The sequence below is a fragment of the Salmo salar genome, chromosome ssa03, assembly GCF_905237065.1.
Source record: "Salmo salar chromosome ssa03, Ssal_v3.1, whole genome shotgun sequence".
Taxonomy (NCBI): domain Eukaryota; kingdom Metazoa; phylum Chordata; class Actinopteri; order Salmoniformes; family Salmonidae; genus Salmo; species Salmo salar.
Window position 1 is genome coordinate 24,432,004 of NC_059444.1, and position 19,637 is coordinate 24,451,640.

General features: G+C 46.7%; 1 protein-coding gene across 2 annotated transcripts in view; it reads left to right on the plus strand.

The window, feature by feature from the left end:
• The window catches only part of LOC106599390 (protein patched homolog 1), a 35,028-nt gene extending 18,156 nt beyond the window's left edge, over positions 1-16,872 (plus strand). The window contains exons 6-20 of one of the 2 annotated variants that reach the window (XM_014190600.2): positions 221-416; positions 596-717; positions 2,394-2,541; positions 3,399-3,530; positions 3,659-3,907; positions 4,154-4,279; positions 5,636-6,533; positions 7,482-7,624; positions 7,796-7,976; positions 8,159-8,439; positions 9,666-9,803; positions 9,971-10,113; positions 13,342-13,720; positions 13,859-14,384; positions 14,586-16,872. In XM_014190600.2, the coding sequence (XP_014046075.1) occupies positions 221-416; positions 596-717; positions 2,394-2,541; positions 3,399-3,530; positions 3,659-3,907; positions 4,154-4,279; positions 5,636-6,533; positions 7,482-7,624; positions 7,796-7,976; positions 8,159-8,439; positions 9,666-9,803; positions 9,971-10,113; positions 13,342-13,720; positions 13,859-14,384; positions 14,586-14,620 (3,697 nt within the window). In that variant the 3' untranslated portion in view covers positions 14,621-16,872. Of the gene's footprint in view, positions 1-220; positions 417-595; positions 718-2,393; positions 2,542-3,398; positions 3,531-3,658; positions 3,908-4,153; positions 4,280-4,882; positions 5,603-5,635; positions 6,534-7,481; positions 7,625-7,795; positions 7,977-8,158; positions 8,440-9,665; positions 9,804-9,970; positions 10,114-13,341; positions 13,721-13,858; positions 14,385-14,585 lie in introns of those variants that run through there. The other variant, XM_045714664.1, reaches the window with a different exon arrangement.
• Positions 16,873-19,637: the final 2,765 nt, after the last annotated feature.

Here is a 19,637-nt window from a genome sequence, read left to right on the forward strand (position 1 = left end):
CAGGGAAGTCTGGAGGTGTAGGAACGGTGGCATGGGGTGTAGCTGGAGGAGGAAAGGAAAAGGAAGATGCAGAAGGTTCTGCAGAAAGAGCACAGCTGAACTGCACTGGATAGGACTGTATATAAAGACATGCAGTGACGCAGATTGCTATGTCCATGGCATCTCTCTACTGTGCCCTGCGACTCCCTCTGAGCCTGTATGTTTCTCTGTTCCTCTACAGGGGGATGCCTGACATCCAGTGGATGAACCTGGACCCTCTGAAGCTGATGGAGGAGCTCAGCCAGTTCACCAGTCTGGAGGGCTTCAGGGAAATGCTGGACAAGGCCCAGGTGGGTCACGCTTACATGAACCGCCCCTGCCTGGACCCCAACGACCCCGAGTGCCCCCTCAGCGCCCCCAACAAGGACCTGAGAGAGGTAAGCTAGCGCCACAGTACCCCTATCTCCCTTCCACCTCTCCATCTCTGCCTCTCTATCTCTTTCCACCACCACTCTCCCTCTCTTTTAAAGAAGAGAGTATTTTAGTGAGCCGAATGTGCCTGGTTGTTAAATAAGCTAACTGTTGGCCCTGCCTGTCTGTCTGTCTCCCTTCACAGAGTCCTGACATTGCCGGGCGTCTCCAAGGTGGTTGCCACGGCTTCTCCAAAAAGTTCATGCACTGGCAGGAGGAGCTTATTCTGGGCGGCCGGGTCAAGGACACCCAGAATGCTTTGCAGAGGTAAGAGGGGGAGGGGGTGTACACCAGGGCCAGGGGAGGATTGAAGGCGAGTGAAGGGAGTGGAGCGAGGGCAGGAAGGGCCTAGCTAGCAGTGAGGAATCCCTCTGACTCCTAAAAACCTCACACAGCCAAGGAATGCCGCTGACTCCTAAGAACCTCACACATCCGAGGAATGCCTCTGACTCCTAAGAACCTCACACATCTGAGGAATGCCTCTGACTCCTAAGAACCTCACACAGCCGAGGAATGCCTCTGACTCCTAAGAACCTCACACAGCCGAGGAATGCCTCTGACTCCTAAGAACCTCACACATCTGAGGAATGCCTCTGACTCCTAAGAACCTCACACATCTGAGGAATGCCTCTGACTCTTAATAACCTCACACATCTGAGGAATGCCTCTGACTCCTAAGAACCTCACACATCTGAGGAATGCCTCTGACTCCTAAGAACCTCACACATCTGAGGAATGCCTCTGACTCCTAATAACCTCACACATCTGAGGAATGCCTCTGACTCCTAAGAACCTCACACATCTGAGGAATGCCTCTGACTCCTAAGAACCTCACAGATCTGAGGAATGCCTCTGACTCCTAATAACCTCACACATCTGAGGAATGCCTCTGACTCCTAATAACCTCACACATCTGAGGAATGCCTCTGACTCCTAAGAACCTCACACATCTGAGGAATGCCTCTGACTCCTAAGAACCTCACACATCTGAGGAATGCCTCTGACTCCTAAGAACCTCACACATCTGAGGAATGCCTCTGACTCCTAAGAACCTCACACATCTGAGGAATGCCTCTCATGAAGCAGGATCAGTTTCCTCCTCTGACCCCTGTGTAGGACAGATCAATCAAACATGATGGACAGCCACATAAACTAAAGACAGATTTGTTGTGGAGGGGAGTGGGGGAAAAAGGCAGCCTCTCCTTTAAGTCAGAGAATGAAAAAGGGGACGCCAAAGATAAGTCCAAATACAAGGGTGTACTACCACACATTTCTAATGCTAAGGATATTTACATTTTACATTTACGTCATTTAGCAGACGCTCTTATCCAGAGCGACTTACAAATATGTAAAACATCTTGATATACTGCCATATGTATGTAAGACACGTTTCCTGGGCTCTGTTATGTATTATGAATGATTTATTTTATTTCAATTGAATTTAAAACCACAGCACAAATATGGATGGATTGACAGTGTTGGGCCTCTGCCCAGATCACGACCCTGGCAAATCTGGAGGGAGGGATACAGTCATTTAAAGCCATAGAGTTTTTTCCATGATATGATTTACGATAATCTCATTCACATTTTTAACACCACAACTCTCACATCGATGCCAAGTTGCCTTCAGGGCCATCTGTGCTCGCTGTGGAAAAAGGCATCAAGACACCTGCTTTCACCCGTTCAGGCAATAGAGCCTGAATCTGCATTCAGAAACAATAGCCAACAGTTGAATTCTCCACCCGTTTCTCCACGTACACTGTATACAACCACCTTTTGGTTTATATGACAGCCGAGACAGGAGTCCCCTAACAAGAGGACTCATAACGTTTTTCTGTACTATTTGGGGGGATTTGAATGTGGGGAACATGCCTCCTCTGTGTGGCCTGAGCTCACTTGGCTGCAGGCGTCTGACGGTGTCTCTCTCTCTCTGCCTCCTGCAGTGCGGAGGCCCTCCAGACCATGTTTCTCCTGATGAGCCCCAAGCAGCTCTACGAGCACTTTAAGGACGACTATGAGATCCATGACATCAACTGGAATGAGGACAAGGCCACCGCCATCCTGGAGTCCTGGCAAAGGAAGTTTGTAGAGGTATGTATGGGTCAAAAGTGGTACTCATTAGTGCTCTACACCTGGTCAAAAGTATCAAACTATATAGGAAATAGGATGTCATTTGGTATGAAGCCTATGTTTCTGGACCCTAGCTCCCCACCTCTGCCGCCTGCACCTTTCACCAACCTGTCTTGACCCGTTTGAGTAATATGCCGGCAAATAAGAAATCAGAGAACAAATCATAGAGCGTTCTTTAGGTTGGCCTCAGGTTGGCTTGTTTTTCCCTACTCCTTTAAATTTGAGTCATGCTGTTTACCTACCACATGCGTAAAGGACTGGATTTGGTCCAGGGACTGCAACCTCTGCCTGAATTCCATCAATCCTCAACTGCCTAGTAAACAGAGTCCTCCAAGGAGGCCACTGACAGACTACCAGTTATAGGAACAAGCTGTTTTTGTGATAGCTGACACCCAGCATGCGGACTGAAGGAGTGGGAGGGTCATGCCTCCACCAATGCCCGCTCGCAAGAGAGGAGAAGAGGGAGAGAGTGAACGGGAGATGAGGAGAGGGTCACTGTAAAAACAAAGTGCAGGGTGTTGGGTTCCCCTAAGGTTATCGGCCATTCATGGTGCTGATGGAGTAGCTTGAGAGACCACGTGATCTCATTTGATCCCCTTGACCCTTGCTCTCTGGTATCTGTAGTCCTTATTTGTCAAGCTTCATAGGGGCTCACCTATATCTTGTTTCTGTGTTGTTGGCCCAAAATAGGAAGTTATGGGCATGCCCTGATCAAACTAGATCACTACTACTGGCTTATAATATTCATTAATTAATTATATTAATGACCCTCAGCTCATTTAAAATAAAGTTATTTGTTTTTCCCCCCCCCCCCTCAGGTGGCTCATGGCAGTATCCCCCAGAACTCCACTTCAGAGATCCATGCCTTCTCCACCACCACCCTCAACGACATCATGAAGTCCTTCTCTGATGTCAGTGTCATCCGGGTGGCTGGAGGCTACCTGCTCATGGTAAGAAGTAGTAACCGACTCTCTCTACTGTAGCTTCATCATTGATATCAGTGGTTCAGTATGGATGCGTATTCGCCTGTGCTGAGTTCAAATCCTCACCCTCTCTCTTCTCTCCCGTCCTATTCTAGCTGGCTTACGCCTGTGTGACCATGCTCCGTTGGGACTGTGCCAAGTCCCAGGGGGCCGTGGGGCTGGCTGGCGTGCTCCTGGTGGCTCTGTCTGTGGCAGCTGGCCTGGGGCTGTGCTCTCTGCTGGGCCTGTCCTTTAACGCTGCCACCACACAGGTTCTCCCCTTCCTGGCTCTGGGGATCGGTGTGGATGACATGTTCCTTCTGGCCCACTCCTTCACTGAGACTGGCATCAACATCCCCTTTAAGGTAAATTAGCTACCTCCACTCCCCAAGCCCCCTAGTTCAATCACCTGTAGATCCACTGTAACCTCATACTTAGTCTCTGTCCCAAAATCATGGCTCTGGTCAACATTAGTGCACTATATAGGGAATAGGGTGCCATTTGTGACGCATACTTAGTTATATTAGTTAGAATGACAACAGTTACTTATATTCATCTACTCTGGCTGGCCTGGCACTAACCGTTGACTGTGTTTTGGTTTACCCCTGCAGGAGAGGACAGGGGACTGCCTGAGGAGGACTGGCACCAGTGTGGCGCTCACCTCCATCAACAACATGATCGCCTTCTTCATGGCAGCCCTGGTCCCCATCCCAGCACTGCGTGCCTTCTCTCTGCAGGTACTAGACTGTGCTGTATGCCCCACTGTTTACACTGCCTAGCTCTGCCATGGAACCAGGAGTGCTAGGCACCCACGCTGAAGGAGACACACACATTAAAAAAATTGGGCCACAGGCTTTTTTAGAAGTGACATTTATTATTATTTTTTTTTTAAATTTAGGGGTGGATCAGCTTAATATAGCAGAAAGAATATTGCTTCCATCAATGTAATTGTCTGCATCATTTCCAATCACCCATATATTTTTGGGGTAAATATATATATCCATACACGCATGCATACATATACACATATATACATACACATACCTGTGGGGGGTGTCTTTGTTCTTTTCCCTTCCTCTTTGTATTGCTCACTGCAGCCTTTATCGCACTCTCTCCCTCCCTCCCTCTCTCTCTCTCTCTCTCTCTCTCTCTCTCTCTCTCTCTCTCTCTCTCTCTCTCTCTCTCTCTCTCTCTCTCTCTCTCTCTCTCTCTCTCTCTCTCTCTCTCTCTCTCTCTCTCTCTCTCTCTCTTTCTCCCCTCTCTCCCTTTCTCCCTCTCTCTCTTTCTCCTGTTCTCTCGCTCTCTCTCTCTTTCTCCCGTTCTCTCTCTCGCTCTCTCAGGTGGGGAGGGTGGAAATAATCAGAGTAGGGAGTGGATCAGTATATCACTGGGCCGTCAGCCTCTAGCTCTGTGATCTACCCGCCTCCCCCCTGGGTGGTCTGTGGTGCAGTGAAACCATACCAACTATAATGTCAGCCCCAGGGTGATAGAGTAGGGAGGTAGGAGGGGTTCTGCACAGACACGCAGAGAGGGAAAGGGGGATACCTAATCAGTTGCACAACTGAATGCATTCAACCAAAACGTGTCTTCCTGCATTTAACCCAACCCTTCTGAATCAGAGAGGTGTGGGGGGGCTGTCTTAATCGATGTCCAACTACCTTGCTCAAGGGCAAAATGGCACATTTTTCCAACTTGCCGGCTCTGGGATTCGAATCAGCGACCTTTCGGTTTCTAGCCCAACGCTCTTAAAAGCAGCAGCGGCCTTGGGAGTCCCCTTTCCTCTCCCTCAGTTCCCTGGCTTGTTGACTATTTTCGCTGGTGATTTAGGGAGCGTTTTTTACTTTGTTTGTTTTCTTTTACTTTCTGGGACTGAATCCGAGGCACTAAAACAGCAAGAGAGCTTGAATGTAGAGCCCTTTTTTGTGGAGCTCAAGAAGGCAGCTGTGGAGTCGGGTGGCAGCATTGGAGCGAAGTCATGAACAGGGTTGGCCCCTCTCCTAAACAGTATTTCTCTCTCCTTCCCCCCTTTCTCTCTCTCTCTCTCTCTCTCTCTCTCTCTCTCTCTCTCTCTCTCTCTCTCTCTCTCTCCCTAGGCGGCCATTATTGTGGTGTTCAACTTCGCCATGGTGCTCCTCATCTTCCCGGCCATTCTGAGTTTGGACCTACACCGTCGGGAGGACAAGCGTCTGGACATCCTGTGTTGTTTCTACAGCCCCTGCTCCTCCCGGGTCATCCAGATCCAACCCCAGGAGTTCTCCGATGCCAACGACAACACCACCACCACCACCACCACCCACAGCCACGCGCCTGGCACCCAGACTACAACAACCTACACAGGCTCCACCATCATTACCAGCACCCAGATCACCACCACCGTCCAGGCCTTCACCCAGTGTGACGCGGCAGGCCAGCACATAGTCACCATCCTGCCCCCCACCTCCCAGATCTCCACCAGCCCTCCCTCTGTGGTGGTGGCCTCCTCCCCTGTTCCCCCCTCCCCCACCGACTCCTACGGCTCCCAGCTCTTCAGCCCATCCAGCTCCACCCGGGACCTCCTGGCCCAGATGGATGAGTCCAAGGAGGCCAGGGAGTGTGTTCCACTCCCCTTCTTCCGCTGGAACCTATCAAGCTTCGCCCGGGACAAGTACGCTCCTCTCCTCCTAAAGCCAGAGAGCAAGGTGGTGGTCGTGGTCCTCTTTGTGGCTCTGCTGGGGCTCAGCCTGTACGGAACCACCATGGTCCATGATGGACTCTACCTGACCGACATTGTGCCCCGCGACACCAAGGAGTACGACTTCATCAACGCCCAGTTCAAGTACTTCTCTTTCTACAACATGTACCTGGTGACCATGGACGGCTTTGACTACGCCCGCTCCCAGCGTCTCCTCATCCAGCTGCACAACTCCTTCATCTCGGTCAAGTATGTGGTGAAGGACAGCGACCAGCAGCTGCCCCGGATGTGGCTGCACTATTTCCAAGACTGGCTCAGAGGTAAATACAGTTTAATTAAAGGAGACCTTATTTTAGTTCATTCTAGAAGCCCCATAGTGATTCTAGTGTTAGTCAGTGTGTATTTGAAAGGGAACTCCGTCTGTGGTGGGTTCTTGCCCTTGAGGTAGAGAGTTTGGTGATGTCAGGGCCTTTGGAGTGACAGGCTGGGGTTTGATGTTTATCTTTAGTCTAAGGACAAAGGTGGAGGATGGGAGGTGGATGGGAGGTGAGTTAACGCCTGTGGCGGTGAAAGTTCACCCACATCCAGCAGGGCTGGAGGGCAGATGATATCATAGGAAGGCCAAAGGTTACCTTTTGGCTCTTCCCTCCGGCTTAACGTTGTTGGAGGTCCTAGACTAGTCGTGAGGGAGTATTACTGTACAGGGTATTAAGCTATTAAGCTAATATTAAGCTATCGAGGGTGGGCCGTGGGTAACCAGGTTTGCCGTTCCAAAACATGAGGAACTGAACTCTTCAATCGATGGAGAACTGGAGTGGCATAAAAGACTCTCTCTCTCCACTCCTCCCTCGATGCTATGCCTTTCTAGTCAGAATCTCCCTGTAATTAGAGAAAGGTTGTGTGGAACTGGTTTTTAGCTGCAGCGCCAGACTTTGTCATTTGGAAAACACGAAAGGCTTTGCTGGTTAGTTTATTCAGCCCATACACATGAGGAACAGAGCTGTTGTTTTTGGATGAGTGTGTGTGATTGTAGGAGGTTGATATTCAGAACACTCTGTAAAACGTCTTATTTTAATTTGATGACTCATTCTAAACGTGCCAGTCTACCATCATGTTTTCACTACTCTAAAATATAACTCCTAGCATAGTACTCAAAACATCGTCAATAGTTATATGATATAATAACCATGAGAATGTAGTGGTAAAAGTAGATCCGACAGAGATGGCTAACCCTGTGCTGTCCTGTGTTCTTTTTCTCTCTCCTTTAGGACTGCAGGCTGCCTTCGATGCAGACTGGGAATCAGGCAGAATCACCTGGGATAACTACCGTAACGGCACTGAGGATGGTGTTCTGGCCTACAAGCTGCTCATCCAGACAGGCTCCAAGAAGGACCCCTTCAACTACAACCAGGTGTGTACCGTTACAGTGCCATGCCCCTACTGAGTTCAATAGAACTCCGTTTCCCAGCTCTGACCTCAATGGGACTTCCTGGTTAGGTTGAATCACCCCTCAATATGTTAGAAGGTATAGTCCTGCTACTGCGAATGCTAAACCCAGTCTCTCTCTGTCTGTCTACTCCAGCTGACTTCTCGTCGTCTGATGAATGAGGAGGGTCTGATTCACCCAGAGGTCTTCTATATCTACCTGACTGTGTGGGTGAGCAATGACCCTCTGGGCTATGCTGCCTCTCAGGGTAACTTCTACCCTCAGCCTCGCGAGTGGATCCACGACAAGTATGACACCACCGGAGAGAATCTGCGCAGTAAGTAGGCATCTCTTTAAAATCATATTAATCATTTTTAATCAAGTTGCTACCATGATCCAAGTTCATAATGGTCTAGGACATGTGTATCTTTCCTTCAATGTAAAGGTATTGTTGATAATAACAACAGATTGTAAATCTGTGAGAACCTGAGTGTCTAACCTCTCCTCCATCTGTCACAGTCCCTGCCGCAGAGCCCCTGGAGTTTGCTCAGTTCCCTTTCTACCTGAACGGCCTGAGGCAGGCGTCCGACTTCATCGAGAGCATCGAGAGCGTGCGCGCCATCTGCGAGGAGTTCACCCGTAAAGGTGTTCTCAACTACCCCAACGGTTACCCCTTCCTGTTCTGGGAGCAGTACATCGGCTTGCGACACTGGTTCCTCCTGGCGGTCAGCGTGGTGCTAGCCTGCACCTTCCTGGTCTGTGCCATCCTCCTGCTCAACCCCTGGACCGCTGGCATCATTGTAGGTCCCCTCAGCTCAGCATCCCTCCTCCTCTTTCTCCTCCTCTTCTTTCTTCTCCTCCTCCTCCTCCTTCCAGGCCTCCCTCCCTCAGCACAGCTCAATAACCCTGCCACAGAGGGAGCGGAGGCCCCATCTCTGGGGAGGGCCCATGGCGGGTTGGCCTGGGGGGTGCTACTCACACCCCCCAGGCCTTTGTCATTCTAATCTGGCCCGGCCGGTCTTAGAAAAGGAAATGCAAAGCCTCTGCTGAAGACTTTACCTCCAGCTCCCTTTGTCAAAAATTGGGGACAGGACGGATCTGCCCAGTCGCGACCTTGGCCTGCTAAACCCATCCATCAGGCCTGGGGGGAGATGGCCTGTCAGCTCAGCGGCTGGGAAACATTTCACACAGCCTGGTCGTGAGGGGAGGGTCCCTGGGCCGCCCGCCTGGTCAGACCGCACTGAAGGGTGACTCTCGTGACCGACCGTTGGGGCTGTAGTGGCGCGGTTCAGTCAGTGTGGCACAGGTTTCAGTTGGAATTGGAATGTATTTCATTTCACTATTTAAGTAGTCAGTCCTACTGAAAGACAGACGGCACAATCTTCCCAAACACGTGGGGGGGGGGGGGGGGTCCTTTCAGACCTACATGTGCACAGTCACATTGTCTCTCTTTAAGCTGGAGCTTCTATAGTTTCACTGCCTATATGTGGCCGCGCAATAAAACTGGGTTTTATCATTTCCAATTTAACCGTGACCAAATTGGGACCCCTGCGAACATCAGAGGTTCACGAGGCTAAGCATTTTCAAAGTCCTCTCTCTCTCTAATTGAAAATAATGTTTTTCTAGAGAAGTACATTAGTGGTGAAATTGTGTCAGGAGGAATGACAAGTAGTAGAAGGGGAACGGTGAGAGTCCATATTGTATTTTGTCTGACACTGTCACTCATCTCAGCAACCTTGAAAGAGGGAGCAGCCAGGGACGGAGAGTGAGACTAGAGCCTGAGTGTAATTCAATGCCGTGCAGATGACAGTGAAAACCTTCTGAATGTAGGGTCAAAAATGATGTCGGGTGAAGACCTAACTCTTACCTAATAGTATTATGGAAATAGGCACACAGAGTTGTGGGTGCAAGACATAACTTTCTCTCTCTTCATCTCTAACACATTTACCTACACTTCAATGGTTGTGTTTCATTGTGACTCCAGAGTTTGAGGCAGTGTCTAACCAACCCGTGTTCCTCTCCTCAGGTCTTCATCCTGGCCATGATGACGGTGGAGCTGTTTGGTATCATGGGCCTGATCGGCATCAAGCTCAGTGCCATCCCAGTGGTCATCCTCATCGCCTCTGTGGGCATCGGCGTTGAGTTCACTGTCCATATCGCACTGGTAAAAAACCTCCCCGGGCAGGGTACAAAACAAAGACAATGAAGATAAGAAGTGTTGTCAGGGATGGAATGAGGATGTAGCCACTAGTTACTACTTTTTCCCATGAGTCTTTTCTACTGGACAGCCTGACCCTAACCCTCTGCCTCTGTCCGCTCTCCTGTCCCCAGGCCTTTCTGACGGCCATAGGCAATAGGAACAGGCGTTCTGCGGTGGCCCTGGAGCACATGTTTGCCCCTGTGATTGACGGGGCCATCTCTACTCTGTTAGGGGTCCTCATGCTGGCTGGCTCCGAGTTTGACTTCATCCTGAGGTGAGTGTGAGAGACTTCACTTCTGCCAGGGCAGATTCCCCCATTCCCCCCAGTCCATATGTCGCCTTACGGAGGAAGTGGTGGTGTTGTGTTTATGTTGCTGAGGGGTAGGCCGAGGGGGCTGATGCATGGAGACAATTGTCTGTTTCCCCCTGGGTGAGGGAGCCAGTGTGGGTGGGGGGTCAGGGGTGCATGCAGGTGGGAATGCGGACCCCCACCTGGCCCTGTCTGTCAGTCCTTTGTGCTGCTGCCTGCCTGCCTCCCCCAGCATCCTAATGGCCCCACCCTAATAGCACAACAAATGGAGAAAACAGCAAGGGTGTGGAACAGCTGCTTGTAAACATGTAAATGTTTGACTACCCACTGGGTGGTGGTGAGTCGCACACATGCATACACCACACATACGAGCACACACACACGCATGTAAACACACACATACTATTTTCATACGGAATCTGTAAACATGCCAATCATCCGGTTGAAAGCTTTTGTGCCCAAATAGGGCACCGCAATAAAAAAAGGGTTTGAATTGGTCAGTTGTACCCCTACCAGAAGTCACCTTCACAACCCTCACTCCCAACCAAGACCTCTGGCTTCTGTTGGATGGTCATTTTTTCTCTGCCAAAATGCATCAGTGGAAAAAAGCGAATAGCAATGTTTTCAGCTGAATCTGGCTTCAGCTGAAACTAAACCACAGCCTTGAGAACAGCCTCAAACAGGCCCATGACATAAAAATCGCTAACTGAGAAAGCAGGGCAGCACATTGAAAATATAAATACGCTCAGGGTGGCTTTTTGGCAGAAACGCTCCAAACTTCTCTAAGTGTTTGAGTCAAGCAACATGGTGGTACTGGGAAGGATTGTTTTCCCACCAAAAATGGAGAGAAGGAAAAAGAGACGAGAGAAGGACAAGAACAACAGGGTGGGAAAGAAAGAGGAGTGAGGAATAGAGAGTTGGGAGGAGGAGGGTGGCTGGTTCTAGGATAGTGGTGGAGCTTGGATGCTTGGTTGGAGAACTAAGTGTTGTGGTGGTGGTGGCTAGCAGGCAGCACGAGGAGGGCATTCACACTAGGAGGTCCTGTTTAGATGTAGCAGAGGAGAGCAGAGCCATCCCTCTAGCTGGGGAGTAGCATAAATACATTGCTGTAAACATCTCCTGGCGGTGGTACCGTGGATAAACAGCCCAGCGAGCTCAGCGGCCCCTCTCCAAAGGAGCCACCCTTTCCAACCCCTGACTCCGAATGGAAAAGATTACAGTTTATATAAACAACAGAATTCCTAACACTAGGTCTTCTCTGGAGGTCTAACCCAACCAGGCCGTGGATAGTTTAGGTACTCTCTTCTTTTTTTTACCCCTTAAATAAATCAAGCTCCACTTTTGGAATGTTGACTTAGTAAAATAAACAAGTGACTTTTTTTCTTGCCTTTTCCCAGATGCAGGATAGTTATTATAGTGAGTGGTTGTATCTAACGAGTATCTAACGAGTTGAGTTGGACGGTAACTAGAGGTGAACAGAGATGGTGGTTTCTGTTTCATCTGGTTTTCTACTCTTCCTTAGGGTATGTGTGTTTTCATTTGAAACTACTTTCAGGGGCATAAGAAGTGACCAGTCACGTGTGTGTCTTTTCAAAGTCAGTCATGGTTGAGAAGACTGAACTGAAATGATTGGTGAAGTATTTGGTCATAACAAGTTAAGTTGAGGGATAGATTCTCAGAGTAAAACAGGAAGGTATCCATTTGCCTTGTTAAAGAGACAGACATAGGGATAGTAGAAGAGTAAATGGGAGGGTGCAATAGGAGCACAAGGTGAAATAAAGGCAAGTGATATACCAAACTTTAAGAATGACCTTCCCTTCTGAGGTGTGACACGAACGAAGCCGGTGTGGTAGAGTCGGGGAGAGGATGAACGAAAGTTCCAGAATGCTATTATCCTTGTTCTTGTTTTTCATAATCCACTCTCTTTTTCTTACCTCTTTAAGTCTGGACCACAGTTAAAAGAGCTGAGCTCTCTGTTTTCTGTTAGTGTTTAAGTGGAGTGCTCTCTAATTTTCTCATGCGCTCTTTCTTGTGGCAACCTCAGCCCTCCCTCAGAGCACAGAGAGGCTCACAGAAACCCAGGCAACCTCACAGCTCTGTAGCCCATTATAGAGTACCATTCACCACGCAACCATTTAGGGCAGAGCTAGGAACCACAACAGCTCCATACAATTCCAAGAGAGACAAAGACGAGGCTCTCAACAGCATTGGGAGCATCAAAGGCTGTTTTAGTTGGAGCATGTTGAGAATCTGATTTACCCCCTGCCCTTAACACACAAACACCATTTTTTTCCAGAGCAGCTTCCCATCCACTCTGGTTCTCTTCAGATACCAGACTGAGTATATGGTTTCCTCTCTGTTCTCATTACAAAGGGACACTGACTGTATGTACACTACCTGTATCTCTACTATCATGTGCGGCCCACTCCACACACTAATCAGCAGTGACGTTGAATACAAAACAGGATAGGATGAATAGTAACTCTGGGACACATCCAAACAGCAGGCCTTGTCTATCTCTCTCATGTAGTGTCTGTGAGGTGTAATGTGATTTAGCTGACGTAGGCAGGCGGCTCGGCAGGCAGGAAGAGCAGGCGGGCTCCACTGGCCAGCGCAGTATAAACATAGAGGTGCCTTGCCCTCGCCACACTGAAATTGGAGCTCAATGACTTTGGATATTAAGTTGTTAAAGGGAAAATTACATTAGCAGCAGCGGCAGCAGCAGCTCGGAGGCCAGGAGGGGCACGTTTCTTCTCCCCAGCCTGCAGTCAGACAGGGAGGGGAGGGGAGGGAGGGCCCTGGCGTTTCTGACGTGTAGGATCTGCTGGCTAATGTAAACACATATTTTCAGGAAGTGGCAGTGCTGTAGATAGATGAGGGCTCCCAGAGGGAGAAGATGGAGCCCAGGAATTTTCTTCCAACTTGTCAAGTTGCCAGTAGTAAAGAGGGACGGACAGAGGGAGAGAGGAAATTGAGGGGAAGGGGGGGGAAAGGGAATGAAAAATAATGAGGAAAGTAGAGGCAAACATAGGGCTTGAGGGAGGTGGTCTGATTCTATCTACCCCCAGCTCTGCAATGTCCTCCCTTCCAGTGTGTCCTCATGTCACCTGTTTACTAATGTGCCTGAGTGCTGGTGGCGCTGAGAAGGAGCCTTGGTGACTGAATGTTCTTTCTGTGATGGTTGTGTTCCAGGTACTTCTTTGCGGTGCTGGCTATTCTGACCGTGCTGGGGATCCTGAATGGACTGGTGCTGCTGCCCGTGCTGCTCTCCCTCATGGGCCCACCCCCGGAGGTCACCCCGGCCGACAACGGCAGCCGCCTGCCCACCCCGTTGCCGGAGCCCCTCCCCCCTCCCATGACCCACCACGGCTACTACGGAGGACACGGTCCACAGGGCCCACGACAACAGGCCTTCTCAGAGTCATCGGACTCTGAGTACTACTCTGAAACGACTACCACATCAGGAATTGGGGAGGAGTATAAGTACTGTGACCGCAGTCCTTACATCACCCCTCCTACCTCTCATATACTACTGGAGGACAGCAAGAACCCCAGCTTCCCCAAACTCACGGTACGATAGCGCCACTGTATAGTTGCTACTTCATACATGATACTGCCCAAATACAGTATGATATGTGCATTGCATTGTTATTAACAATGAAAATCATGATTGTAACCTATCATGCCTATTATCGTTCTGCTCTTCCAGGTGGTGAAACCGTTCAAAGAGGGCCCGACCGTAACCGCTCAGAAAGATCTCTTAAATGAGTCTTCTCTGAATGCGGTGACTTCGGTCAGCTCTCAACTCACGCAGTGGGATAACAAACATGATTACAAATCTGACCAGGGACCCAGGAGGCAACATTTACCCAGTGACAGGACCCAGGGTCCTGAGAGGACTAATCACTGTGGTCCCAGGTCTCAGACCAACAGAGGGCCTCATCAGAACAGGACTAAGATGCCGGCCTATAATGGCGGTACCGCGCCCAGTAGTGCTGTTACTACCATGGTTACGGCCACAGCCTCTGTGACTGTGGCTGTGCACCCCAGCTTGCCGGGGGCCTACCATGGGTACATGCACGAGGGCTACGTGGACAGTGAATCAGACTGTTTTGAGGACACTAAGAGGACTTCACAATCTTGTGGGAAAGCTACCCAATCTTCCAAGCGTGAATCCTTGGAGGTTGAAGACCTGGAATCTGTACAGAACCAGCATCAGGCGAACCAGGCACAAGGTGAGTCTCACGCTGAAGCTAAAACACCGTTTTACATACTTGGACTTTTAATTTTATGGTAGATCAACATTAGGCTATATTAGCACATTTTTACATTAACATTCTGTTCATAAGCTGTCTGCGTATGTCTCTGTGTGTGCAGTTATGACTGCTGTTCAACAATGGTTCTCACTGTCCTCTTTCTTCCTTCTTGTGTTCCAGTTGGCCCACGGATCCAGGCAGCCAAAGATTACTAGACACCCTGCTACCCCGCCCTGTCCCCTATGTCTGGAATCCATTTCTGGCTGGCTGCCTCTCACTTGGGAGCTCCCGATACCCAGCCCTTTCACTTTCAACTGTACATAGACCTCACACAGACGAGGATTTATTTTTAAAGATATTAAAAAAGGTCGTTTTAAGAATATATAAATTTATGAATATATATTTTAATACTAAATAGAGGGAAACAACTATTTAAAAGAGTACTGTATAACTTGGGTATTCTCTTGTGTAAAACTCAGATGTATAACGTGATTTTGGGGGGGGGTTTCCTCCCTTTCTTTAGATTAAAAAGATGTGCTATATGTAAAAAAGTTCCGAAAAGTGAGACGTTAAGATATTAGGTTATTGTGTTTGTTTTTTTGCTGCTACACTTCAAAAAATGGAAATTATTTGCAGTACCCCCCTCCCCCGATCTATCTTGAGAAATCATTTTAGATGTTCTAGATGTTCTTACGCTAAGGGTGGAGGGCGTCTTATTGATTAAGCTCTGCAACACATAATGATCTCTTCTGATTCTCCATCGTTGGTTATGATTGCACTGTACAAATACAAACAAGCTCAGTAAATCTTTTTTTCCTTCTAACAATAACCATTGTGCCTTCACAACACCTTCCCTCTTGAAATGCATAAGCACAGTACATATATTCAAAGTTAGACATAAATATGATATGTCGTGTTTGTTTGAGAGCATCCTTTCACCGTTTTTATTTTGCGTTTAGAATCCCCAGATATGTACTTCATTTACTAATGTGACATGATGTACAGATTTAGCAAAACAATAGAATCTCCCACTTTGGCTTCTTCTATAATACATGGGCTGTTCATCCAGAATAATGCCTGTGTTCAGACAGTACATTAATATATTACCATGTATTTGTCCATTTCAATTAACCTGTAGCTATGTAAGTCTGTGTGCAGTCAGCAACTTGACTTGTGTCACTTTGGGTTGAAGTTTCTTGAGCGTCATTCATTGTGCCCCAGCTCACTGGCATGTTGCATTATGTTCATTGTCTCGTTGTTATTTTGCAGTCTACATGTTTTATTACTTGAAGGAGCTGTTAAGGGTTTTATTTCTTTCCTGAGTTTATCTAAGCTGTACATTGGGTAAGGTCAACTTTGTCACCCCCCTTGTCCTCCAACTTAACTGGGGTCTAGGGGGTAATATTTGACAAATGCTGGTTGTTTCCCCAATCTTATTCTGAAAGGGAATTTAAATCAAATGCAAAGGGATTTTTTTTTCTTTTACATTTTTTTGGCTGCTTTAGGGTTGTGGTAGACATTATTTCAACCTTGTGCAATTGTTGACTAGGTAATGCATTTTGAACAGGACAACTACTCCAAGACCCACTTCCTGTGTCATGGAGGAAGTCTGTCTCTCTTTCGCTCTCTCTCTCTAGTTTGTGTAGGCCTCATGCAAGCCAGCATTTCAGTGATTTTGTTGTTATTTCATTTTTTACCTTTATATTATGGTCATAGTTGGTCGTTCAGTTGGTCACATCACTGCCAATTTAAATGCAGGGAAATGTAATAGATTTAAGTGGCAGCTTGGGTTTCTTTTGTTCATAGAGTTATGAAAGAAAAATAAAGTAGCTACTGTGCATTCTGGAACTAAACAAAAAAAATTATATGTTTCGAGTACAACCGACATTCATTCACTGCTTCAATACAGAAATACATGAGGGTGTAAGTTATAGGAGTGCTAGGGTAGGGGTTGGGGGTTCTGCATAGAGTTGTAGTTTTATTTCAAATGTATGACATGCCATATAAATTATTTATATACAAATTTTATTTTTGTAGTTTGTACAGATGTTAGTCACTAGACTGAAGTTCTATTTTTAAAGAGTAAATATATATTATATATAATTATATCTATTGTTGCAGAGTTGTTTTTGTTTGTTTGCTTTTATTTTTGGGAGGGGGGGGGGGGTTGTCCACAATGAGTAGAGGGGGTTTCAGACAGACCCTATGTTTTGTTTTTTGGAGAGAAGGGTTCACTTGAAAATGAAGGAGAGGTGTGGCAGACACTGTCCACCATATTTAGTTTCCTCGCCTTTCCTTCTTCGTGTAATTAATTGAAGTGTTATTACTCTTTTTGTCGATGTCTAAAACACTGTGACTTCCGAAAACTATGCTCAAGAAAACCCTTGTGTGACCATTATTTTCCCTCACCTTCTATAGGAATTGAACTAACAAAATAAATTCAAATGGAAAAAAAATAATAATCCTATCTGTTTCCATGAGTCTTTTCTAAATTAACTCGGTGTGTTTTTTTCTGTTATCATCTATTAACACAGTCAACAGCTTTATCACCTCCCTATGTCATCTTACAACTTGTTGGTGACAGATCTGTTTGCTGGGTAAATACACAGTCCTGTTTAATAGCCCTGCTGACCTCCACAAGTTCTCCAGGGCACATTGTTGAGAAGCTCATCAAATAACAAATATTTAAGATTGTGTCTCCAAAACAAATTCCATCAACTTCATTGTGACACAAGTAGTGGACACAATCCTGACCTGCTGTCAATCATTTTCTTTCCAGCACTCCAGTCTCCTTTTCACCTTTTCATTCGCGATGACATCACAAATCCCCATAGGACCAACGCCTTGAATGCCCTAGTCCTTGAAGTTTGCAGTTCTCAAAAAAAACATTATTTTCCTCAAAACATATTTTTTATTTACCCTTTAGTGTATACTTTACTGTATTTATACTTGGGATATCACTTTTTAAGAGGAAAAGTTCAAAAATCACTGGAGGACATCTTTAACCTCAAGCCAAGTTATTTTATATACAAATTATGATTTGGTCATGGAGGAAGGGCTCTGTTAAATTTGTATCGCTGAAGCATTTAATTGCGTGATAGAAATGTAAAGGTAAATTCCAATTGAGCCTATGCAGCGTTCCAATTGAGCCTACGCAGCGTTCCAATTGAGCCTATGCAGCGTTCCAATTGAGCCTATGCAGCGTTCCAATTGAGCCTACGCAGCGTTCCAATTGAGCCTACGCAGCGTTCCAATTGAGCCTATGCAGCGTTCCAATTGAGCCTATGCAGCGTTCCAATTGAGCCTACGCAGCGTTCCAATTGAGCCTACGCAGCGTTCCAATTGAGCCTATGCAGCGTTCCAATTGAGCCTACGCAGCGTTTCAATTGAGCCTATGCAGCATTCCAATTGAGCCTATGCAGCGTTCCAATTGAGCCTATGCAGCGTTAACCCTAAATGTCGTCTTTGCTAACATGGGAACATTGACTTTAAATTTCAATCACGCTGTAATCTGGAATTTCCGTCATATGGATTCAACAGAGCCTTCACACTATTTCCCCCTTCTGTTGCGCTGACAAATGCTCAAACTTCAGCTAGCCAATCTTTGCTGCTAGCTTGCTGATGCTTGGAGGAATAATAAGGGTCAGGTACAGTTCTACTAAAGTAGACTAGGCCTCATTGTTATGACTACAACACCACTGTCCCCCAAACAACAGGTCCACCTGTGTAGATGAAAACTGTATGCTGTAAATTCCTGTGCTTCCCACAACATCTAATTTGTCAGCTACCTGGGTCTTTCGAAGTTACTGTTATGCCCCAGAGCCTTGGTAGAGGGAAGGTGGGTGAGGGGGAAGTCTCCTGAGGTATAAGCACACAATGTACATAGGATAGTTCTTCACCATATTACAGTTAGTTGTATGGATTATATTGGTGTGTGAAAGGAAGATTTAGCTTCAAAGTGCTACATTTCAATCAAATTGAAAGTATCAGATTAATTGTAACTCAGAGAACAGCCACATTTTCAATCAATCATTAATTTAAAAGCAACAACATGCTGCTATGTTCCCATTTAGGGCAATCATTTCAATGCCTATAGCCTACCTATGAAGATGATTATATTCTACAGTTACAGATACCATGTGTGTGTTATCTACTTTCTATTTCCCATTCTAAAGAAGTGGTAGTCAATATTTGGAGCTGTACAGAAGAAGCGCAGTAGTTGGTATTCAGACTTACCGTATGCAGGTGGATAAAAGGCTTTGCAGGCGTGGTTCCCTTGCGTGCTGAATCAATTTAATTAAACCGCTGAAAAACCTCCCACTTACTGACCAACCAATTTTCTCGTGGAGATTTCATTCAATAGGGTTTTTAGTACATTTATATAAAGCCATCTCTTTAAATTTGGTGTACCTTTAATTTGAGTTTTCTCCACAGACTCACTAAAATATATGGAGAGAACGGTTCCGAATATTAGGGATCAATTTGGAAAGCGTTTATGCACAAAATATATTGGTGATTAAAAAAATCCTGAAAGATGCCATATTCAGTTCAATGCCTGAAATATTGGAAAGTGAGAAAAGTGTACAATAGGGGTTGAACAGTAGTCCTATAAATCTCCCCTAATCAACCTCACTAATCATGGAACTGTGATGACAACGGTCCAGTAATTGTGAACCGTGCGCCAGGCTCCAGGTTTATACTGGTCTGAGTTCCCTAATTATTCAAATAGGCTACATGTCCCAAATTATTGCACAACTTGTAACACGTTAGCCTAATATGATCTACTCCGGCTAGCGATCCGTACAAACAACCACACGAACATGACAGAGGAATGAAAGGTAAACTAACAATGTCATGTAATGATGCAATAAGGAAACTAATATTAAAGTGACAGTTATAAATGTATGAGGGCAAAACTGACAGGGGCTACAGATAGTGGCTAATATTTAACATGATACAAATTGTAAACAGTACAGTGAAAAGTTGGGGAATATAATTCAAACATTCTAGAAATCATAAATCAACCTGGTAGTTTTAGCACTATATTTGCGCATGGCTACAGAGGCCTATAACTTGGGTCTCCAAATTTCATCCCTGCAAGTTATAAGGCCAGTATTTCGTAAACTTTACAGTGAAAAGTTGATATGCTTCAGTTTGCTGCCATGTGACTGGTTTCACATGTCTCCAGCGATCATAAGGTAACATTTTTACATTTTAGTAATTTAGCAGACG